General features: G+C 44.2%; 1 protein-coding gene across 3 annotated transcripts in view; it reads left to right on the top strand.

The window, feature by feature from the left end:
* Positions 1 to 7,375: 7,375 nt before the first annotated feature.
* The window catches only part of ARHGEF11 (Rho guanine nucleotide exchange factor 11), a 787,362-nt gene continuing 769,613 nt past the window's right edge, over positions 7,376 to 25,124 (top strand). For all 3 annotated transcript variants that reach the window (XM_069217872.1, XM_069217873.1, XM_069217871.1), the window contains exon 1: positions 7,376 to 8,981. In XM_069217872.1, coding sequence (XP_069073973.1) covers positions 8,947 to 8,981 — 35 coding nt within the window. In that variant the 5' untranslated portion in view covers positions 7,376 to 8,946. The remainder of the gene's footprint in view (positions 8,982 to 25,124) is intronic.

Here is a 25,124-nt window from a genome sequence, read left to right as displayed (position 1 = left end):
CCTCGTGGATCTGGCGTCGTGTACTCAAGTGGCTGAGGTGCCCCCCCTTCCCTTCCCCCTGAGGTGCCTGTCCTATTTTCTTTCTGATGCCCCTGCAGTGTTCTCTCCGTGGAGTTCTTGTCGTGGGACTGGGCCTTGCCCCTTTGCACAGGACCCCTGTGGTCCACGGACAGTGGTTGGACTACATTTAGTAGCTGTATATATTTTGTACATAGTTTATTTATTTATTGGGATTACTGGTGTCCATATTTCAATATATCTGCCCGTTTATGATCTCTTCTTTTGGTCTTTGCATTATTTCGGAGGGGGGGGGTTGTGGGTTGTGACAGTGATCTGTGGGAATGCATTGATGTGTGTGTTGTAGTGGGTGTGGGTGGGTGGGTGTGTGCCGGTACTCTTTTCCCTCCCCTGTGTCGTAGGTGCAGTACTCACCGATGTATTCCGCGCCGCCGGGCGTGCTCCTGGTACAGGAGCAGGTATAGGAGTGCGGGGATGACCTGCAACTCGGGTTCCATACTGCCGGAATCTCGCGTGGAGTGCGTAGAGGTGAGCGTTTTCCCGTTCGTAGTCTGTTTCCGCCGTGTTTTTATCGGCGGTGCTCCCGCCCCGGAAAAGGTGGCGGATTGGTGGGTCGTGATAGGGTGGGCGGTACATTGTCTGCCGCCTGGCTGTTGGCGGGGACCGCCGCGCTGTTTGTTTGTTCCGCCGTGGCGGGCGGAGTGTTAATGCGGCGGGCTGTGTTGGCGGTTCCCGCCAGGGTCAGAATTGCATATTTTGGACCGCCGGCCTGTTGGCGGCTTGGCCGCCGCATTATCACCGACCGCCAGGGTCAGAATGAGGGCCTATGTCTTCTCGGCAACGCCAACTGCGCCATCTCAGCCGAGAGGCGCCACTCCCTGCTCATTAAGATAGATCCTAAGTTAGGGGAGTTATCATCTTCAGAGGCGGGGGCGGTGGCACAGGGTAATTTATTCGGAGACCCTTTTGTCAAGGAGCTCTGCAAATTCGTGGCCACTTTTTCGTCCCTTGATAAGGCCCAATCATCAATAAAAAAGATTTTTCCCGGAAAGGTTTTTGGTGGGGACGGGTGGGGAAAGGGTTGCTTTTCCAGCTGTCAATTCCAACAAGGCCCTGGCTCTTACAGACAATCTGGATGGCGAGACGGTCGCCAGGGAACCTTCTTCCCCAACAGGGGCAAGGAAAAAGACAGAGCAAGCAGAGGAGCCCGCGGAGCAGCCAACGCCCCAGGAGGAGCTTTGGGTAAGGATTACCCCTTCTTTCCCTCAAGAGCTGGGGGGGGTGACTGTGTTTATTCAGACAAAATTGAGAGCTTCTAACCTCAGATGTGTAAGTTTTGCAGATGGTGTCAGGCTTCCACATAGAGTTCTGGGGGACTCCGGTTCAGTCACTGTCTAGTCCTCTCGGCAGCAGACTCCACCCTCATAGACGCAGAGGTCTAAGAGCTACTGCGCAAAGGCGCTATATGTCCCGCATCTCTCCACCCAAGAGGCTTTGTCAGCAATCTTTTCCTGGTCGAAAGGAAAGACAAAGGATTTTGTCCGGTGATCAATCTTCGTTCTTTCAACGATTGGGTGGTATATTGACACTTCAAAATGGAGGGCATACATCTGCTATGGGATATCCTACTCCGTGGAGATTGGATGGTCCGTTTGGATCTCAAGGACGCGTACCTCATGGTTCCCATCTTCCCCCTCACCGCAGATTCCTGCAATTCCTGTGGAAGGGTCAGGTGTTTGAGTTCACCTCTCTCCCGTTCAGACTATCGTCAGCCCCTTGGTGCTTTACCAAGCTCCTCTAACCGGTGGTGGACTTCCTCCATCGGGGGATTCACCTCATCATTTACCTAGACGATATCCTTTTGATGGACCAGTCCAAATTCCAACTCATATCCAACGTGAACATGACTATTGCGTTATTGCAGGATCTAGGATTTGTGATCAACCACCAGAAATCCGAGCTGCTTCCCTCGCAGTCTATGGTTTTTCTGGGTTTTCTCATAGATTCCCAGGCAGCCTCCCTGAGTCTTCCGCTGCAGAAAATTGCAAAAATCAAGAAGGAGCTGAGGATAGTTTTGAGGCGGGACAGGATTTCGCTTTGTCAACTCGCCAGAGTGGTGGGATCACTGTCCTCATCGATTCAGGCCATTTTTCCAGGCCCACTTAATTACAGGGCTCTCCAGCGCCTCAATGCTCATCACCTTCGCCGGGGTCTCTCCTACTCTGAAATGATCTCTCTCAACCCGGAGGACAGGGCGGAGTTACAGTGGTGGTTGGATCACATGGAGGCATGGAATGGCAGGGCCATCTTTGGTACCTCCCCCGACCTAGTCATAGAGTTGGATGCCAGCCTTCACGGCTGGGGAGCCCGATGCGGGGATTTATCCTTCGGGGGACAGTGGACCCCTCAGGAACTCAGCATGCATATCAACTGTCTGGAACTCCTAGCGGGTTCATTTGCGATCAAGTCCCTGACTCGGTACAAGGTTTCTTGTGTGGTGCTCCTACGGATGGACAACGTGTCGGCGGTGCAGTACATCAGCCGACTAGGGGGCACTCGGTCATGGTCCCTGGCGGACTTGGCAAAGGATTTTTGGCACTTTTGCCTGTCGTGCCAGATATCCGTCATGGCAGAGTATCTCCCGGGTGCCCAGAATTCCACGGCGGACTGGAATTCCAGGTACCTGATGGATTCCAGCGACTGGCAGCTGGATCCGAGGATCTTTCAGGCGGTTATGGCTCGATGGGGTCCTTGATCAATGGACCTCTTTGCATCCCGGTGGAACGCCCAGCTTCCTTGGTATTTCAGCTGCGATCCCAATCCTGGGGCGGAAGCGATGGATGCATTCCTGCAGAACTGACACCTACTTCTGGGGTAGGCTTTTCCCCTTTTTCTGTTGATCCCGAGAGTCTCAGCCCAGGTACGTCGCCAGGAAGCGACGATCATCTTAGTGACTGCCCTGTGGCGCTCTCATGCATGGTTTCCAACCCTTCTGGAACTCTTGTGCGACTTACCTCTTCGCCTCCTGCTCTATCCCCCAATCCTTCGGGATTCAATGGGTCATTTCCACCCTATGGTCCTTCAGGGTCACTTGCCTCTGGTGGCCTGGAAGATTTCAGGAATCAATGGCAAGATTGCTGACTTTCGCAGGAAGTCCAAGGTTTCATTGCCCAGGCCTGGGCTCCAGGGACTAGTAAGAGATACAGATCAACATGGTCTTGATGGTCTCAATGGTATTTGGACAGGCATACAGATCCCGTGGGCTCCCACATTACCGACGTTCCGAATTTCCTAGCAGAACTAGCGGTGCGGGACTATCGTACTGCACAGTGAATTCCTTTAGATCGGCTATATCGGCGGGGCATCCCCTCTGGATGGTTAACCAGTGGGAGCTCACCCGTGGGTGTGTAAGCTTCTCAAGGGTATCCGTCTTTCCCGTCCTCCACAACCCAGATACTGGGAACTATGGGATGTCAACCTAGTTTTGCGTCTGTTATCGGCTTGGCAGGACAATCAATACCTTTCTAGGAAGGAGTTATCGGCTAAATTAGCCATGTTGCTGTGCCTCATATCTTGCAAAAGTGTGTCGGATGTCAGAGCCCTTGATGTCTCGGGCAGAGTCTTCTCTCCAGAGGGAGGAACCTTTACAATCGCCCGTAGGACCAAATGTAATACCAAATCGGTGTCTTACCCAGCGGTTCCGTTTGCTCCCAAACTGTGCATAGTATGATGCTTGAGGACGTATGAGGAGATGACAGCTGACCTTCGTCCACCAGGTGAACGTCGACTGTTGATTTCCCTGAAGAAACCGTTTAAAGCGATTTTCTCACCTACCATCGCTATGTGGATCAGATGGATCCTAGCGGAAGCTGGTGTTGACATTCAAGTCTTTGGAGCCCATTCGGCTAGGGGTGCTATGACCTCCAAGGTGGTTCAGGTGGGCGGTAGGCTGTAAGACATCATGAACGCGGCGGATTGACCCTCGGAGTCGGTTTTAAAAAAATTATATTTTAAACCAATCCACAAGGCGACCTCATTGGTGGTGAGTAAGCTTTGAACTTGCATAATCCTCGCCTTCGGTCCTGTCATAGAATGCAAAATTTCCTAGCTAACGTGAAGGAAAGTTTCAATTCTATTAAGGACACGGAGGCGAGGATCATCCCACCCTTCACGTAATACGCATTCTGCCCACCCAGAGAGGATGGTTTGGAACCTGTTCGAAGGTGGTATTCTTAGTTATATGGTACTGTATAGGTTCAGAGTTATGGATCTTGGTTTGTTCAGCATATCTACACTGAATTTTTCTATACCTCAGGTTTATGGACCTTGCACTTGTTTTCAATTGATGTATTGTATATGTCTATAGATTGTTTTCCTGATGGCTACATCATGTTTCATATATGAATACAGATCTTAAGTTCTTAGGATTCCTGGTTTGTTGTGGTCTAACATTTTATAGTCTTTCATAGGGCCGGAGACAGCGGCCACTTGATACAGATGTCCCTTCTCAGTGAAGTTGAGGGAGAGTGACGTTACTTTGGGCATTTATACTGTTGGCATTATCGGAGTTCATTGGACTATGGTTGCCATGACTACGGACTCATGGGATTTGTGGTTCTTATGTTTTCTGTTGAGCTTTGAACCTGCTTTATTAATAAGGAGTGAAGAAAGAACCTCATAATCCTTGCCTTCGTGTCCTTAATAGAATTGAAACTTATCTTCACGTTAGCTAGGACATTTTGCATTTTACTCAGTTAAGGACAGAAAACAAACATGAACATCATTTTTCAAAAGCTACTCGTTTTACACGTTAACTCATTATGCATCTTAGTATAAAAATCATTCATAAAAATATTAGAAAATTCACACTCTCACACCCACTGGAAGCAGAGGTTTTGCTGTGATTTAGTGGGAGCTGTCAATGCAGCCCCCCTCTAATGTTTCAATTGAGGCCAGGGGAGGACCCCCCCCCCCCTTTTATAGTTATACTATTTTACCCAGGGAGGTGGTTGTCCCATGGGATACTATTATCTTTAAGCCACAGGGAGGTGGCAGTGCCCGGGGCATAAGTAAGCGTTGGAAGGGGGCCCTGTGTGCAGTCCTTCATTTTTTTAGAAAGCACAGCATGACCCCGGGATGTGGTCCAACCTTGGGCTTAATTAAAAAGAAGAGCAGGAGTCTGCAATTGTTTTTTATTTAATTTTTGCACTGAATTCGCAAATTTGAGGCAAACATTTTGAAAAAAATGCTTTTTTGCGTGCTGGGGGCTCCTTTGGGACCCCAATAACAAGGTTTGGGGATTAGTGTATTCCTACCATACCCCCTTTTCTTTTTGTTTAAATTTTTTTGTGGGAATCGATTGAAGCCAAGTCTCAAGATGACAGCTAACACTTTCTGGTTTCTCTGCATGGGGTTAGAGCGACATAAAAAATGGTTTTGCCATTCAGGACGTTGTAGTTAGCAGTCGAAGGGAGCCTCACGTTTCTAGATAGACATATGTATTCTTGCTTGCCAAAAAATACAAATAGAATTGTGGTTATTTTGACATCCGTAATTTGGAAGCTTGGCTTTGAGCGGGGAGTTTTGAAATTAAAATACGTTTCTGGCAGCAGCGGTGGCCCGTCCTTTAGGGCGAAGGGGCCACGCCCCCCCACCTTTTGCCCCCCATGAAGAGTGTCTGTCAGGCTGAACAAAGGTCAGCCTGACAGACACTCTTCATGTTCAGGTCAGGCAGCCTGGAGCAGACATGTGTGATTTGCCCAGACTCCTGGCTGCCTGAGCTGAACTTTGCTGGGCTGAGGAGATCATAGCTCCAATGGGCGTGACCTCCTCGGCCAACCAAAGGTGCCTTGAGGCCCTCCCCTGGGTGACAGGAATGCGTCACCAATTGACACTCTCCCTGGGCGCTTCAGTTTAAGCCATGAAGTGCCCAGGGCGAGTGTCAATCAGTGACACTTCGTCACAGAGTGGGGTGGGGTCGGTAGTCTCCATGACCCCATCCCACTTTGTGACGAAGCTGGGACTGCTGCCTTCCCTCATTGGCTGACCTAAGGTCAGCCAATGAGGGAAGGCAGCAGTCTCAACCCTCCTGGGAACTGGAGGCCGAAGGTAAGTGTGTGTGTGTGTGTGTGTGTGTGTGTATGTGTGTGATGTTTCAAATTGAATGTTTGATGCGTACATGCATGTTTGAATGGTATGAATGTTGTTAATGGATGTGCGTGCATGTGTGAAAGAATGAGTGTGTGTGATGTTTTAAAATGAATGTTTGGTGCGTGCATGTTTGAATGGCAGGAGTGTTGTTAATGGATGTGCGTGCATGTCTGTGTGTGAAAGAATGAGTGTGTGTGTGTGTGCCCCACCCGCCTGCCCCCCTCCTTCCTAAAGCTGCCGGCCGCCACTGGTTGGCAGCCAATCAGAGCTCTGCATTTGTCTGCACAATCCCGTTATTCTTCGTGAAGTGATCAGGGGAGGATCCGCTGCACTAGATAGACAAATTTGGATTTCCTTAAATTTCCCAACAACTACTGCACCGATTTACACCAAATATCAAAAACCTCAATCTACGGAACAAAATCTAGCTTTCTGCCAAATTTGGTTTAATTGCGTCCAGCTGTTTTGGCTATAGTCGTATTCAAGATACCCATGGGAATTGACATGGGAGAGGCACTTTTTTCGAACCCCCTTTTCCTCAGCCCCCACTTGATGAGTCCCCCGAAGCTTTCCATGCGCAACAAGAATCACTTTAACTCTTTTGGGGAAAATTTCATGAAGATCCATCAAACGGCGTCAAAGAAATGGGCTAATCAAAAACGCTTATCCTATGGAAACACGGTATGGAAACAAGTATAAATGGCGACCGCCAGTAGGTTATATATATTGCCTGTTATGTTTATGTCTCCCGAGTTAGTGTCAAATATAGTTGGATTTTATTTGTACCAAAAAAAGACACCTGTTGCTCCTATCCTTATTTGTCAAAAGCGCGTTGCCGCGTGGCATATTTTATTTACATTCAAACGTTAATGTATTTCGATTTTTTGGGTTACACCTACACTAAAAACGTACACTAAAAATTACCAAACACCCATTCTTTTGATTGTCGGCAATGGTTCACTTGTTTACAATACAAACGCCCCCGCACTCACCACACACAAAAACATCCCGTGATGACTTTTTACTTTCGGTTTCTATTTTACGTTAATTGTCCTGGTCGAGGGAGGAAAATAGAGCAAGGAAGAAAGCCCAGACACAACTACTTCCCCTTTACAAACTTTTCTAATGTTTTTTTCATTTAAAACTCTTCCCTTCCCTCTTATGAAGGGGAGAGGGGAGCGCAGGGATTGGAAGAGAGGAAGAAAGCAGGAGGGGACGGAAGGAGGGGGAGAGGAAGCACGGGCTGCCGCTGTGGCTGATGCAGAAAGCAGGGGCCGTCTCTCCTCCTCCAGCAGTGTGCGGTTTGTGTTTATGCCAGGCCCTGGTCAGTCCCCCTCGATGTCGTGTTCATCCAGGGGGAGGGGAAACTGCAGTCGGAGGAGGGATTGAAAGAGAGAGCGAGAGAGACAGCCGCAAACCAAAAAAAAAAAACCCTGTGATTTTTATCTTCTCAATCTGCACTACACAAAAAAGGAGAAAAAAGCCCAAGAAGGAGCAATGTACTTGGGGAGACAACAAGGACAACCTGTGCTGCTTTTTGGTTTGATTTTGTTTTTACGTTGTGGGATTTTTTGAGGGTGCTGTTTTCTGCCGTTGCCTCCGTTTTTTCCTCGTTCTCTGTTGTGTGTTTAACGGGAGCGAGGGGGGAGGGTGCGAGCCAGGGAGGGGAGCCTCCGGGCCAGGCATGCCGGACTAGGAAAGGCTGGGGATTCGAGAGGCCTGAACACTGGGTGGTTGTGGTCGGAGAGGTTACAGGGAGGAGGGAGGGTCGGCTCTAGATCCCGTTTTAAAAAATTAACACAAAAATTGGATGCAGACGAGTCAGCAGGGACTGCGGCTCCCCTTTTCTTTCTCTGCATGGGGTTAGAGCGACATAAAAAATGGTTTTGCCATTCAGGACGTTGTAGTTAGCAGTCGAAGGGAGCCTCACGTTTCTAGATAGACATATGTATTCTTGCTTGCCAAAAAATACAAATAGAATTGTGGTTATTTTGACATCCGTAATTTGGAAGCTTGGCTTTGAGCGGGGAGTTTTGAAATTAAAATACGTTATTTTTCAGGGATTTTAGCACGTTTTTTATTGGGCCCAGACATTTTCATGAGTTAAAGTTTTCAGACGTGCTTTGTGTATTTGGTGCCATTTTAGTGGTTTAAGCCTAAATATTTTAGCTGTAGGGCAGGACTTACCTTAGCCTGGATATGTACATATGTATGTTTTATTAATTTATTTACTTGTAAAACAGCTGTAGGCAAAATAATTTGACATAAACATGCAAAATATATGTAAATGCATGTAGTTTGTTTCTTGTTCAGTGTAAAACTGAGCTGAAAGGCGATTCTTAGAACCGAGATTTATGTTTTACCTTTGCTTTTCCCTTCCCAGCAATATAGACAGGTGCTAAAACAGTGCTGTACAGGTTACATTGCGTTTTCGGTTTGTTGTTAAGAGTGTAATATTTAGGAACACCCCTATTTCCTGCATTTATTTTTTAGTATGGGAGAGTAACCTTGAAATATCCAGCACCCTCGCCTTTTTCGTACGGAGAAGGCAACTTTATTTTTTATTTTTTTTATTTCCGATTCCGTCTCATTTTATGCGCGAAGGTGAGAAGCGGACCATGTTAACCCTAAAAATAAGAATGAACCTGCAGTTGCCAGGTTCATGAAACCTCATCTGCCCCGGAGAGCAAATGATTTTTGCCACACTGTCTTATTTTCGTACACTACAATTTTGACAGTTAAACTGGATTTGGCATCAGAAGACGATCTTCAGGAATCATGAGTGTGAGGCTGCCCCAGACTGTGTTAGACAGGTAATTACGAATTTAGTTAAATATTAAACAAGCTCTATGATGATTCAATTGTTTTCCATGCGATGTGTCGTTTGTTTATTTTCAGTCGGCAAAAGAGTAAACATACATGTTGAAATGTTTGTCATTCGCGATGTACCTATTTTTCAAACACTAATACGATTGTATTAAATGCAAATGTTGTAGTCTTTGTAGATCTTCCTAACGTGTCTTTGTATGCTTCGGTTTAGCATGAGTTCAAAATAGGAGCAGGTGTGCTATAAAAATAAAAAATGAGACGATGTTGCCACGCAGTCATGCTCGGATTCTATGGACATTTATCAGGTTCATAGACATTAACATTCTTTGAGTTCAGTCATTGTCAAATTGTAATTATTCTTTCACAAAATTGTTCTTTGCTGACCAGGTGAATATATTTTCAAGAGTGGTTCTCGGGTTTAAGCCCTTCTCTTCAAAGAAGATTGGGAAGATAATTTAGGTTAAGTTTTAAGGGCTCATTTGGGTAAATAATTGTAGAATCATTCCATTGGTGTCGTTGAACGCTGGTCTAAGATACTTTTTAATGTTTGTCGTTTGCTGCTAGGTGTTATGTGCTTTCCAATTAAACAGTGGGAATCCTGGAGCAATTAATGGGTTGGTCAGGAATGTCTTCATTGCAGAAACATCTTATGTCATCAAACAGAACCCCTATGAAGTTTGTAAACCAATGTTCTTCTAACACCACCACTGAATACTTAGGGCACTCACTGAATGATGGAGCTTAGTTTGTTACATCTTTCTGCAGTGACATGATGAGCACTTATCCACTTAACATGTTTTGATGTGCACTTTTTGTTTACTGTGTGTACTAACCATTGAGAGTTTGTTGATTTGAGTTCTTACATATGTTGCATTTAAATTGTTCAGTTGTATAGCCCTAACTCCACGCGTAGCAAAAGGTTTCAATGTTTTCTTTAAAGACAATAGGCTTCTCTCCAGTTTGTGGGAACACGTGACATACTAGCAATACGGTACCTCACAGACAGTATGTTGTGATATATAAAACCAAAGTGACAGTCATGCAGCCTGAAGCCAGAAGTTGTCCGAAGTACTGAGAGGCATGCAAGAGGTCAGGTGTAAGTGTTCTTAAGTTTTGGGCGGTTTGCAAGCAATTTGGCAATACCTGCATGTGAGGTTTGTCATAAGGCAGGCATCCAACAGGATACAATGCTACATTTCCTTTGCCTGAACTTTATTAATTGTGGTATTCTGTTACAACACTGTTAATTGACGTTCTCTCTAAATACATTACAGTAGTTCCCAACCATTCCGCCAAAGTAGGCTTCATACCTCTGTAGTTCATTGATCATACACCGGTGTAATTTGGATAAATTGTCCCCGTGTATTCATTACAGTTGATTTCTTAGCTAGTGGTGAAAAGGAGTGTTCCACTAGATCAGAGGCCAAGGTCTTTAACTGCTTTAGAAGTCATTGTGGTCTTCTATTTCTAGCTAAATTTCAGTTTCTGCGTTTAAGTTATACCTCTGGGGACTGCTCAATTTTTCTGAAATACTTAACCTTCTTAACACAGCAGTGTTTCTTTGATCTATTTTATGCATATTGTGATAGGGTACAAAAAAGATCTGCTTCTTAGCAGGTTCCTACCTCTGCCGTAAATTGAGATTAGATGCTTCTATCATGACTGAGGCCGAAGTAATTTTCAGTTACTACAGAACTGATTTGGATTTCAGATTATGACCTTTGGTCCGTGATTTTGTGTTTGGTTACTTGTTGAACATAACTGCTGCTTCATAATTGCAATTGCTTTGTCATACAGCTGTATACACCCTTTACTTTTCAAGGTGTTCTTATTCAACTTAAAACATGACTGTCTCTTTTCACCAGCCAAATCACTTGTCACCTTTGCCACATGGGCCTGATTAGGAGTTGCTTGTAAACTCCTGTTTACGCATGGTTTGAAATAATGAGTTTGAAGACGTTTACCAAATAATTCAAGTTTTGTTAAGTTTTGACCTGCCGAAGGTTAACATGGGAAAACATACAGTATTTACCGTATGGCGTGGAATTTGTAGCGTCAAACACCAAAATCCACCTGTTACTCCCCATGAACTCATATTAATTTGACTCGTATTAATTAACGTAACCCATGGTATCGTTATTTCTCAGGGACAATAAATAATGCCTTACATTGTAATCAGGACCCTAAGTGTGTGTTAAGAGCTGCGGTGTGATGCGACTTTTTTTCCCTAGGGTTTTTAAATCTGTATCATCACCTAGAACTCAACTGATTGGGGATTGGATTGAAGATCTGTGCGTGATGGGCCTATGTTTCTTTATGAAAATTAAGTCCAGGGTAGCGGGCCTTATTGTGGCTAGGGAGTCTGCATAGTTATAGCTGGTGCCTAACATGAAGAATTTAAAGGAAATGTGTTGTGTCTTCCTTTTATTCCCATTGGAGATTGGATTCTGACAGTGTTTCAGACCGAGTCCGTACAAGAGCAGGGTTTTTCCAAGTTATGGCCCAAACGAACTGGATGTATGCTAGCTTTATGCTATTCGTTTTTAGTCTTTCAAGGGTGTGTGTGTATGTGATAATGGAGAGAATTGTGACTAGGGGATGTTGAGCTTGTGGTGTGGTAGTTATTAGAGATGGTAGGCTTGGAATTGATGTTAATATCCATCATTGTTTGAAAAACAAAAGCACAACCAGGGCACTCCAAATAAAAAGTCCACGGAGAAGAAAGTTGCAAAATACTTTAATCCTTTATATTGAGAAAGATTCAATCAATGCTCAAAGATAGTCATATCCTCATGTTTGAGAGAAAACACATCAATGTTCAGAAACAGCCAACACGTGTTTCGTCCACACAGACTTTTTCAAGGCAAAAAGATGAGTGACAGCAGCAGTGTCCAGAGCCGTCCCTTAGTGTGTAGGGAAGTGGTGGTCTTCAAGGATATATGGACTGTACAGGTTGAAAACATCCGAAATATGGGATGGCACTTGCAAGGGGCCCAAGTAAGCCCACACCTGACCTCTCCAAAATCCCAAGAGTCAGGGAAATTGTGCAGGAGCTGCTAGCGCGTGATAACGCTGCAGGATTGTAGAGACGCCAAAATTCATCATTGTTTAATATTCAAAAATGGTATTTATAATCTTATCATTTTCAGACAGAGCGATGTGCTCACATCGCTCATTTTGGTTACCTAAGAGATTATTTTCCTCAAAGGAGTTTGTATCCTTTGAGACCAAGAAGAAACCACATAATGCTTTGGTGAGGATGTCCTTTGTTATTTCAGTTTTACTCGAGCACAATTTGATGCATTTGTGTTTGCCCAGGATCTAGGTTTTGGTGCCAGATAGCTGTGCTGGTTTATTAGTTGATTAGTGGTATTTGAGGAAGTTGTGACTAGGCGTGTAGTTAAAGAATTTCTGATGTATTGCCAGGAGCGTCATGAAGTCTTAACAGCTATGAAGCTCTCTTTGTTTTAGGTTTGGTGGCCATAATAACATCACACAAACATGTGCAGGCTTTTGATTGCAAGAAGAAGATTCCGCATGTGATAGCGGCAGTATGCGGCAATGGGTTATCTCGTTCTACAGAGAGATAATATGTTACACAAGATATAAACTGTGCCATAAGCATGACATCGCCTTTGATTGAGAGCACTTTTTGTGCAAGATCATTGGTGCAGAATCAAACTGAGTGTGGAGTACTTAAAGGGTCACCAATCAAACTTACTTGCAAAATGTATTATGCCTTGTTGCAATGTAAACAGCACTGTGGTTTCAAATTTAGAAGTAAAATGCACATTAAGATGCACATCAGCAGGGTTGAGGAAACTTGTTTAGGAGCATAAAGTACATTTAGAAGGTAAAGCAGAATTATGTGCAAAACCAACCAAGGTTTAACATCATTATGACTGTAAAAAAGCATGTAATTTCAAAAAAGGCGCAAATCATTTTTTGTTTCAAAATCTGCAGGTGTGTGGAAACATACCTAAGGGTAAAACAGAGGTGCCAAAGTGTTTTTCAGTGCGAGGCCAACCGTTTTGCAATATCTACAGGAAAATAGATTTTAGGAGCAAAAGCACATTTCGTTGCATTATTGCCAACTCACCCTAGTTAAGTCAGTTGGCGGGAGGTATCATATAAGTGCAAAATTGCACATTACAGACTAGAAAAGTAATACAATGTCACAACAGGTGTAAATGGTGTGCATCACCGAGGTGACACATTTGGTCTATAACACATGAAGGGGCAAAGTAAGGCCCTATTCTGGTACGCCTTAAGGGGGTTTGTCTCCTAAAGGAGCCAAAGCGCTTTAAGATGTAACATAAGAAGGTGTCATGTAAGCAAGACTGTGCAATCACTTTTAGGATTACATACTGTCGCCAGGAGGAAAATCACTTTTGGGTTCAAAATCTAATTTGGGTGCAAAAATCACTCCTTGGTGCAAAATCACCCATGGTACACTAGCAGGAGTGTGGAGAAACATTTTTGCACATTTACGCTTATTGTCAAGTGGTGAGGCTTGTGGTACCTCAATTTACGTTCAAAATCATTAGGCCCATAGATAAAATGTGGCAGTAAGAAGTCACATGAGGTGTAACAGGTTGTGCAGCATTATAACATCAGGATAGTTTGAAAGCACTTTGAGGCGCAACATAGATTCATAATTGTGGAAAATACTTAAGAGCACAAATCACCTGAACGTGTGAAATCACTTTTAGGTGCCAGATCATCCTTGGTACAGGTTAACCAGCATTGTGGTTTCATATGTGGGTGTGAACCATCTTAACGTGCAAAGTGACTCTTGGTGCAGCAGGAGTGGGGGAAACCCCTTTACCAGCAGAGATGCTCATCCAGTGAGATGCGTGGATGCATCACCTCACCTGCTATGTACTGCAATACGAAGCTCCCTATAAGGCAGGGTGACTGATACCTCCAATATTCATTAGGACAACCATGAGACTGAAATGTTCTGTCACTTGATCCAAAATCTGAACAGCACTTTAAGTCTGAAAAAGTTTGACTCTGAGATGTTTTTGGTATTGCAATCATGATCTCTTGCTGCCTTATGATCATTCCAAGAGGCTTTTGTTGCCACCAGTAGGCTTATTATTGTGTCAGCTGATTGCTTCCCGCTTCGGCCCAAGCAGTGTACACCATGTCCCCAGGAGGTTTCTTCTATGTTCCGTGTCGGCTGTGGTCCAGCCTTCTCATTTTTCAGAGCTGGAAACATACAATGTAGACAAAAGTACCACATTGCTACATCACGAACCATCGCAACGCGTCATCTTGGCACAACCTGGCTAGCTAAAAACTAAAAACATCCTGTTGCTTAGTACCCCCAGCCCTGTGCTTACTGGTGGCTCTTCCAAACAGGATGTGTATGTCTGTGTGTATATATACATATATACTCCTCCTCCCCCCCCCCCCCCCCCAAAAAAAAAAAGAAATCCTTAAGTAAAATTCCCATAACTATGTAAGCATTCACGAATATGGTAATTTGCACAGTTTTGGGATTTTGCAACTCGAAGTCAAACACAGTATTTTACACCCAAAAAAGCTCACAGCAGAGGTGTTACTTACTTTTATACAAATTGGAAGGTTTTCTAACCCCTGACAAAACAGGATAACGCCCAGTTACTACAGGTTCACAACTGCCCTTCCCCAAGCCCTCTAAAAAACACACACTCTGAAACTAAAGTTTAGCAATAATCCCCTCATCTGTTGTGTAAGGACGTGACCTCAAACGATTTTTATTTTAAACCATCAGTGGCAAACCATTTGGAGTCTACAGCTGCGAATCAAATGAAGAGTTGCAAGTCAGAGAAATATATAAAGAATAATATGGTAGATAAGCAGCTGAGAATTTATACTTTCAGCTTCTACTTCAAACTCCTGCGCAAGACAGAAAAAATGAGAAATATCTTCGGGGACATAATTGTGTAACTCAGGATGTCCTGTTTCATTCTGCAACACTGAGCCTGCAGAGTGAATCACAAAGAACAGCATAAAATTCACACTTCACCATTGTCACCGTCCCTGCATCTCACAGTTGTAATGTCATCCACAGTGAGCTTCATGCTGACCTGTGTTACCACCAAACGTTTTTGGCTCTACAGCAGGCGGTCTTCAAACTGGGGGGCGGGCTCCTTTGGGGGGGACCCCAAGGGGGGCTGCAGGGTCTGGCTAAAATAAAGATTATGCAGATAATAGTGCTTTGTTTTAAGCATAAACATGTTTATTACATTTGTAAAAAGGTAACAGATCTTAACTGCAATGTTTACATAAGTCCAGACTTACTTAAACATTGACAACTTAATAGAATAGTTATGAAAGCTTCTGAAGGGGGGCCTGAGGATTTATTTTATTTTATTTTTTCCCTTTGAGGTGGCGTGGCATTAACAAGTTTGAAAACCACTTGAGTAACTACTGAAGAAACAGATGTTTTGATTTCTGCTGTCCTGTATTAAAAGCAGTACATTTACATTTGGGATATTCAGATGAAGTGGAGTTGTTAATTAAAAACTCTTGACTAGTATCTTTTCAGGTTTCCTCCATGTATGGGGATGGGCCACCAAACATACAAAAGGTGTTAGGAGGAAGGCTTGCATTTAGCCTAACCACTGGCAATCGCTCAGGGTAGCATTTCAACTCATCTTTTGTTTTGCCCACCATGTCACCTCAGTTTGGACCCAGCCATATGCAAATCAGTCTTGACCCTGCTCCAAATGGAACAGTCCAGTCTGAACTGTCAGACTAAGTTCTCCCACTGGAACCCAAACAACCCAAAACTGACTTTGTCCTCATTGAGGGAACTTCAGTCTGGTGTAGCTTGGTTCCAGTGGCACAGTGAGCAAAAGACACACACCCTTTTCCAATTAAGGTGTAACCTCAAACACACAAAAGGTGATGAGAGGGAATAAGCCTAACCACTGGCAATCCCTCAGGGTAGTCTTTCAACCCATTGTCCTTTTGCCTACCATGCCACCTAAATTTGGACCTAGCCATATGCAAATCTGTCTTGGGTCTCAAACTCAAGCTGAGGAACAGCTCAGCATGAACTTCCAGGCTAGGTCCTCCCTGAATCGTAATACAAGCACAACCTTAGACCGTTTCTGCCTTGATAGGGGCTCTTCTGTCAGTGTAGCTTTGCTCCAGTGGCACAGTGAGCAAGAGACCCTACATGATGTGATTGTGGATTGGGGAATGTTGGTCTTTCTGAAATGAGTTCAGACAAATGTGTTAGCAAAACATTTGATTGCTTTTAGCCATATATGACGGTATATTCCAAAATAACTATCAGTAGAATTTAAAAAGAGATCTAAGAGTGAATAACTAGGTCATTAGAAGTTTTTTTGAATCGGATGAGTGTGTTTCAGCCATAGTCGCAGTGGGAAGGAATTCCTTTGGGGACAACATGTCCCCCAAATGCGATGGGTGTGTTGGTGTAAGTTGAAAAGAGGAATTTATCTAAATGTGCCCTACTTTGTAGTTCTAAGTACTTGCATACCTTTACCTCAAGTAATGTGCCTAATGAGTGTCTGGTTTGCTTTGTACACATTAGCTAAAAGAATGCTTGGTTTGTGGGTGGATATAAATCCCCTCACAGGGCCAAAACTCACTAAGGACTTTATTACCCTGTTAAGTATGCCGGGCCTACTTTTGATCAGGGCACCTCTTGGCCCTGTTTTCTGTTGAGTGTCGGATGTAAAAGTCATCTCTTTTTCCCTTGTCATCTTCTTTCTTTCCCAGGCTTCACTCAGATTTGAACCTTGGACTGAGTGACCTACTTGTGCCTACACAGATGTGACTCACTCAGAACATAACACCCAACCTCCTTTTTCCAGTAAAGAAGATTGAGGTTATCGAATAGCTCCTGATGACTTCCATCACATGGTGTGGTCAGTTTGAGGTGTTGGATGTGCAGCATTCCCTGTTCACCTTTTGTGCCATGGGGTGAAGCCATCAGAAGAATTTTGTTGACTGTTTGATACTTCTGGATTTAAGACACATTGCAGGTTTCTAGTCCACATAGACACTAGTTACTTTTGTATCGGTAACTTCGATGGGCACACCAGTAAAGGTGATATGATTTTCCATACTCTTCTGCCTATTACAAATGGTAATTTTACTAATGCACAAATACAAACAAACGTGTTATATGCGTGATAAACCACGAGTTGAGCGCTGCCACAATTGCACATGGTACACGTTTTAGCTCATGTCACACTGTAGTCAAGATACAAAGCAGCATATATCACCCAACTTTCCAGTTGTCATTTTTGAAGAGGTACCATGTTTTCGTACTCCTTCACTTTGCTTTTCGTTTTCCATTCAGATTCCAGGATAATGTGGAGCAGGTTTTCTGTAGAGCGGCAGGCTAGACTTACACCTCCAAAGACCAGCTCTGAAGAACACTGTCATGTGGAACCATGCTGATTGTTGTGGTACGCAGTCAGAACCCAGCACTGCACATGACTTCCAAGATCTCACAATTCAACCTGCCTCTTTGATGTCAATGTGAATCTCCATAACCACTGAGCTCATTGTCTCCATCTTTACAGTGTTTTGCTACTAAAGAGCGGGTATCACAGCTGCAGCTGTCTAGTGTGCAACTTGGGTACCTGCAGGGACCAGTAGTGCTTCGTGCATATGTACAACAGGACTCATCCTAAGTTGAGTGGCCGATAGAAGCCTGCTCCCAGGAATGAACATACTGAGTCCATCAAATTAGACATTAGGACACATTCAGGCTGTGATAGCTTGTCTGAACTTTGACAAATCTGACATCAACGTTTTGCTTTTGCATCCATGATGTTTATATGTGGAACCCTCACCTTCTCTCTCAGGGATTTTTTAATGTTTCAGTGGAATGACCACCTTTGCATGCATTCCTCGCCTCATCTTTTGTGTGTTTTTGGTATCATTCAGTCCTAAAGAACCCATTTACATCTGTAGCATTGAAACAAGAATCACCACCTTTGCTGTCAGTGCACATCAGTGACCTGCTTGTGTAATCCCGTATTCAAACCATGACCCCGTGCAAATCTTATGGTGAGGACTTCATTGTCTTAATATTGTAGAGTAAGTTTAATTCATGATCAAATCCCAGAGCACATTGCTTGGTATCTTTGAGGTGTCTGCGTCTTGGTACCGCATCACATGGTGCCTTTCTCTTATTGTGTGGGCTTACCATGTTCCCTACTCTAACTTCTAATTGTACGTTTTTACTGTGGTTTGTTGTATGAAATGAAGGTTCTCTAACGATACCTAACTAGCTTTGCTTTAAGAAGCATGTCCATGGAGATTTAATAGGCTGTGTTGTATTCCTTGCTTGTTTTCTTAAATATTTTGAGTCATTTTCCAGTAATTGCTCTCATCCTCTTTGATGGGGTGAAATACTTGCTTTTAATCTGCCATAGATGGTTACAAGTTACCTTACCAGAACATATTGAAGTGTCTACAGGGCAGCCTCGCAACCAACCCGGCATTTTTTAGATTGCAAGAAAGCAAGTACCGCCTCTTTTGGACATTTGTTCGCATGTGATGTTGCCTTGTGTCATAGTTACGATGTGCCAGAACGTCATCAGTACCTACCAGACTGGCAACGACTGAGTTCAGTGTATAAGTTAGGTTCAGAGAACTACGCAGCTTTGTTTATATTTTGAAATGCAGTCCGTCATTTGGATACCTTTTCCAATGCGCTCCCTTGTTTATTTAGCAAATGCTCTCCCTTGTTTATTTAGTAAGTTTCTGAAGTTGGATACCTGGAGTGTTTCTCTATGCACCGACTGAGGCGCGCCATTCTGAGAAATGTGATGTCCCCTGTCTGCATAGCTGTCTGCATTTCTCCAAGTGCTTCCGCCATATTGCGTTCTTTTATATTCCTTTGTCAAAAGGTGTGAGCAAAGAATCTCAGCCCTTTCTTGTCTTGCTTGTATTTCATAAGTTACAGGATGAGCCCAGCAAGTTCTAGGGTGCGTTGCCATGCTCTTCATTTGTTCAATCAAATGTCAGCATGTTGTCAATGTATGTGAAGCTGCTTTTTTTTGCAAATATTGTTCTGCTTCCTTCTTGGGATATTTTTTGTAGTAGATGGGATGCCAAAATGGAGCGGTTTTACCAGTACAGCCCCAGGTGCTCTACCAACTTGATGTTGCACAATGTGGATCGATCTCTTTCAGCAGTATTTCCACGCAGGTGTGTATATATTGGTTACTTCTGTTAGGAAATCCTTCAATTTAGAGAGTAGGCTGGCTATGAATTAAAGACCATTCACCTCTTCCTCTGACCTTGTAGTCTGTTCCACAGGACTGCAACGCTGTTGACGTGGACTAAAATTTGGGAACCTCAGAGCTTCTTTGCCATGGAAACATTTGTGTAATGTGGAAAGTGTAAAGGAGGTTGAAGATTGTAACTACTGCTTTCATGACTGTGGAAAAGGGTCCTCTGTGAGGGCCTGATTTCTCACAGCGACAGCACTGTTTTATGGCTCTGTTAAGGTTCTTGCTTTTTCTCTTCCTTTGCTTTTTCACCTTGCTATCTACATCACTTTGTGTGTCGCCCCAGCTTACTTTTGCGACATTGTTGGGTAGGCCCTGGCATCCACTGTGGGCATGGCTGAATTGTATGGATGGTTGTTGGCCCCACCACAAGCTTCATATTTAGGTAGAAGGAACTGCACATAGTTTTGTGATTATGTGATGTTTTCTTATATCTTTATTGTATGTAATTTATTTATGGAAATTGCAGTGTGCTACTCTTGCCACAGATATCCTTTATTTCACCTAGTGTCTGACAGGTTGTCTTGATTTATGCACTAAGGAATGAATCCCTCATGCGTTTTTTATTTTTTTGGGGGATGTTTATTAAGTTTTCATTGCATTTACAGACAAGATAGATAAAGAGACTGATTGCATGTGACGTGGAATAGTTCTTGTATGTGTTCACACTGACCTATAATTTTGAAGTCTGACATTTCATTGGCAGGGCCTTGTAAACATCATGTATCTTCATCATCAGTGATGAAGTTAATTTAATTGGAACAGATGAAGAAAACAAACCTGTATTGTGCTTTAAATCCACATGTGCTACATTGATGTCCTCACTGCAGACCCATCAAAATGGTAGCATTCTCTGTGGCCACAGTGGACAAATTGGGATATTTCCTGCTAATATACACTTGTGCTTTGCCTAACTTGAAAACTGGGTTTCTGGTGCATAACACAAATGAAACATTGCAGTTGTGGAGCAAATATCCTCCAAATATGTGATGCTTAGAGAGATCATTAGGCTTTTAAGGATCCTGTTTGTGTCTGGGACCATCAGCCTTATCATACATCAAAACTGGATGTTTACATAGACTTTTAATTGGCATACAGGAGCCTCATGCACAATGGTGCATGCTACTGCCAGTATGGTTTCCCAACCACAGGAGCGTGAGACAAATGGCTGTCGTGCATGGTGCCTGCAGACTTTAGGAGGGAAAGGACAAAATCAAGGAGTGCCACAGCAATGGACGCTCCAGTGGGATACCAGACTCTTGGGTGCATGGGTGCTGTCAAGGTGAGCTACATTGTTTAGTCCACTTGAGCATTTGTGAGATGCTCTCACTGGGCTGAGGCTCATACAGAACAGTAGGATTATTGTACAGTTTGTTACTTCTGCTTTATTCCCCATAGCAAATTGTATCAAGGCTATTTTTTCCCCACAAATACTCTTTGGTCGTACTGGCTGAACACTCCTCCAGAGGCAACGTATACATTTTTCTCAAGCTCTTTCTGGCCTTCTGTGCTTGGAGCCATATTAACTTTAGCAACCAACCTGTTTTTTTCTGCACCCCTAAATGCTGGAACGTGACAGTGTGCCTTTGAAAATCTAAGTCGGGCAGGTGGCTGTCATCCTGCTCCAGCACTTGTTTTTGGGAAAGTAAACACAATTCAAATTTAGTGATCCTGGGCTCTGAAACTCCCATAGAATTCTCCAGCACCTCAACCGTCATGATTCCGATTTCTGTCCGCATATCCTTGGTGTAACAGGACATTGTCTGCAAACAAATATATTGTGTGTCTAACCTCCAAGTTAAGTTCCCCCATGTGCTGTTTTGAATCTGACACATGTTGCTCCATGGCCAGTGTAAACAGAAGGGTGGAGAGGGGGGCAGCCCTGTCTATTGCCTCTGTCCGCTTGCCAATGTCCAGAATTTTGTCTTCCCACTTCTATCTCTCTCTGTAATCTGTACATATAGTACTCGGATCCATTGAAGTGTCTCCCGGACAAACCCAACCCTCCTATAAATTGAGCGAGAGATTTTTCCAAGTCTAAAGTATCAAATATCTTTTGTATGCTGATGGAGGAACCCGCTGGTTGTCTTAGTTGATGGGCAATCTAAGTACATGCATCGGCCATCTAACATTAATTGCTGTATTCCTACCTAGGATAAAGCCATACTGATATTATTGACCAAATGTGGTAACCGTTTGGAAATGCTCTTGGACAGCGCTGTGTCTAAGATCTTACAGTCCAGATAAAGCATGGGAAAGAGATATGATATGATCTATTCGGTTTAGTGCAGGAAAGGACAGTGGGGTATTGTTTCTGTAAGTATACTGTTCCAGATCTAATACAGACTAAATCATCTTTATTGAAGGAAATACTTACTGTTGCATGTCCAAGTATCAGACTGTCAGTGCTTGAGGATAAAACAACTTCCCTTTGCATGTAAGCAAGTTTGAACCAAGGGATGGGCAGTGGGCAACCCATAAACAGTTTGAAGCTTCCAATAGCCTTCTGCAGTGTCCTTTAATGTGCTGGAAGTTAGGATCGTATTTATTTACACCAAACGCCAGAAGAAGCCTTGCTTGCAGTGTCCCTCTTAGCAACCACTGTTGCAAGGTAAATGGACGTTTAGTCCCCTTAGGCACCCCCAACCTCATCCAGGAGGCCCAGCAACATGAAAAACCCTTCCCCTAACAGTAACAACCTCCGTCGTTCTAAAGTCCCCAACAGAGAAAAACAATATATTTTGTGATATTCAAGTTGGGACCTCCTCCAGTGCAGGATTAAATGGTTATGGCTGCTGAATGCCCTGAACCCAAAGCCAGTGACCAGGTAGAAGACAGGCCTGTAAGTTTGTCGTAGTTGCTACTCCAGTGGCTGCTGGGATTCCCCCCAGAAGTCTTTGTATGCAAGGTGTCCAGATCCTCACAGATGATGGGGAATCGTTCCCTTCTGCCTGGGAGCCCCCATGATCGGTGTCTGAGGAGTCAGGTGAGCACTTACACTAACCACATCCACTCCTGGATTTGGTACACAGGTGTGGTCAAGGCGGGGTGGAAGTGGCGACAGGCGACACTGAGTCCCCCCCTACGGCTGCACCCGGAGGATCATTACATCTGAATACCTGCTTCGCTGCCACCCATTCCTAGGCCTCCTCTGGTGTATCAAAGAAGTAAGTGGAGGACTCAGGAATCACATTCAGTTTTGCTGGGAAAAGCAGCATATCTTGTAGGGACATTCAGTTTTAATTTCATTGCATCAAACGATTTGCGTTGGTTCTGGCTAGCCCTTGTATAATCAGGAAAGATCATATGGGTGGTCGAATGAAAAATGAGCTTCTCTCTGGTGTGTCCGTGCAGGATGACCTCTTTATCCTGGTAATTAAAACTTTAGCTATGACTGGGCATGGAGATGTGTCTGTTGGGGTTTTATGCAAAAAGGCCTAGTGTGCTTGCTCCACTTCAGACTATGGGGAGAGAGCTCCCTCTGGGAGCTAAGACATGACCCAGTTTTCTACGAAGATCTCTGCCTGGGGGTATTTGGCATCTTCCGGGAAACCCACAAAGTGAAGATGCTGTGCCCAGAGCTGTTTTCTGCATCCTCTGCCCTGTCCTCCAGGATGCGGGTAGCAGAAGGTCAGTGGCATCATCTTCCAGGGTGGAGACTGCTTTCCACCTCGGTGACCCTCCGACCATATGGAGAAGATCTTGACAGAGGAGGGCAATGACCACCCCACCACCTCGCCAATTTTTGTCTTTAATGCCTCGCAGGAAGTTTGAATAGTCTGCAGGATTTGTGCCACTTCAGTGGTGGCCGGGGGCTTAGAAGTCAGGGGGCAAACAGCGTGGTGCATGGTGGTCTCCAAGGAGCAGATGATATATTTAGCTGACTTCTGCAGGGCACTCAGCAGCAGGGCCATGTCTTTCCCCATAATATCTCCAGTCAAGGTGGGTCAAATCATCAATACTGGTGTCAGGATGGGGGACGGTTATCCAGCAGCCTGCTGGCTACGAGGGCACAATCGTAGTCTCCTTATACCCCCCTCTCACATTTGGCCTCTGAACTCCTGGGGAAGTCCCTGGGGAGCGGCAAGTTATGTGTCCCCTACTGTCCTGCTTATATGACGGAGCCTTGCATTGATGCGAGCCCCCCCCCCCCCCTTGCCAGTTGGACACCAAGTTGATCTCCTGGCTGACAGCTGCCCCCTCCATCTTACCAGCAGTCATACGGCAGGCGACTGTCCACAGCGCTGCAGTCGCACCAGGGATCCTCCGTCGCCCCGCTGTGGGGTCTAGAAACAGAGCGTCCAGGTAGAGCAGAAGGATGTCCAGTAGCATTATTAAAACGTGTCCGCTACGGCCAGGCCCCCTCTCAAATATATATTAAGCTAAAGCTTCCTAAAATTAGCTATATTTTTTTTTAGCAGTTCCTTTTGATGAATGTTGTTCCAGCGCCATTGCAAAAAATAAAGCACCGACTGGATGTTTGGAGTTATAGATGGGTTTCTAGTTGAAACAGTCTGTTATTTTTGTTGGTTTGCGTGCATGGATACCTGCTCACATTTTTTGGCTGTGAGCAAGGGTATTTGTCTGCATCCTGGTGTATGTGCACATTGGTGCCAGTAGTTTTATTGATCTTTGTTTATTGATCTATATCTGTTATGCATGTGGTCTCAGTTAGTATGTGTCCTCTCTCTCCAAGCTTGAACTACACTATGCTAATCCACTAAACTTGTTCAATGACTGCGGTTTAGTGACGTTGCTCATTCTTCATGCTAGGCTGTTGTGTAATTTTAACCTAGTCCTGTTTCTTTAGTACCCTTTTTGTATCCTCTTTTTATTTGTAGTGTCAGTTACCTTCTATCCTAAAATATTTTGTTTTCCATTTCGTTAACTATTTCTGTTTTCCTGGTATTCCGCATGACTTCTCTAATCTGTCATTTTGTCAGTGCTCTTATTTATTTTTATTTTTCTCTCTTTCTTCCACGGTCTCTTGTCCATGTACTGAATGAATTTTAGGTCGAGTGGCACCTGTAAAGAGTTTGGCACTTGAATAACTGTGTTGTGAAAATGTCTGCAAATACAGATTTTCTACATCCGTTAAGTCTTACACAACGTTATAACCATAAAGTGACAAGGAGGTTATTTTTTCGAAGGAATTATATTGACAGAGACGCTCTGTTTTGTATATTCCCTTTTAATGGGCCTTCAAACGCCTACAGCGCACCATTATACACCAGAGATGTTTGCCCACCAAAGAATATTGGAGACGTTGCCTAAAATGACAGGTCGATAAATTGAATACAATTGATTGGAAAAAGGTACTTTTGAAAAGAGACAACACTGAGTAGCTCTGAGGTATTGTTATTGTACTGGCACGTACCAGCAGTTGTTAGGGTGTCCTGTTTTGGTTTGTGTGTACTACTGCTCACATAGTGAAAAGGGCAGTCTCTTCGAACCGCTGTTTTCCCCCATTTGATCTTGTTTATAGTGCAATGCATTGGTCTAATGCATCTACCATTGCACTTAAAACTGCATTAGAGACCTGGCTCGTGTTGCTTGTGTTTACTTAACCTGCTGTAGCAGTCTATAGATTGAAATGAATCTGACAATAACAAATGCATGGAAGACAATACCCTCATGTGCATGTTTGACAGGGTTACTCTGAGACTCCTTGTTATGGAAACAGTTCTCACACGAAGCCAACGCTGTTTCTCTACACTGTCAGTACCTTTGGTAGGCGTTGGTTTAAATAGATGAAAGCTCATTCGAATGAAATGTCCTTCAAACTGGGATCTCCGTGCATCAAACTCTGCCACTACTAAAAGCGTATGCTGATACTCCATGAACAGCTTGCTA

The sequence above is a fragment of the Pleurodeles waltl genome, chromosome 12 (assembly GCF_031143425.1).
Source record: "Pleurodeles waltl isolate 20211129_DDA chromosome 12, aPleWal1.hap1.20221129, whole genome shotgun sequence".
In the NCBI taxonomy this organism is placed as follows: Eukaryota; Metazoa; Chordata; class Amphibia; order Caudata; family Salamandridae; genus Pleurodeles; species Pleurodeles waltl.
The sequence above is the reverse complement of the archived record's forward strand: the minus strand, read 5'-3'. Positions and strand labels throughout refer to the sequence as shown.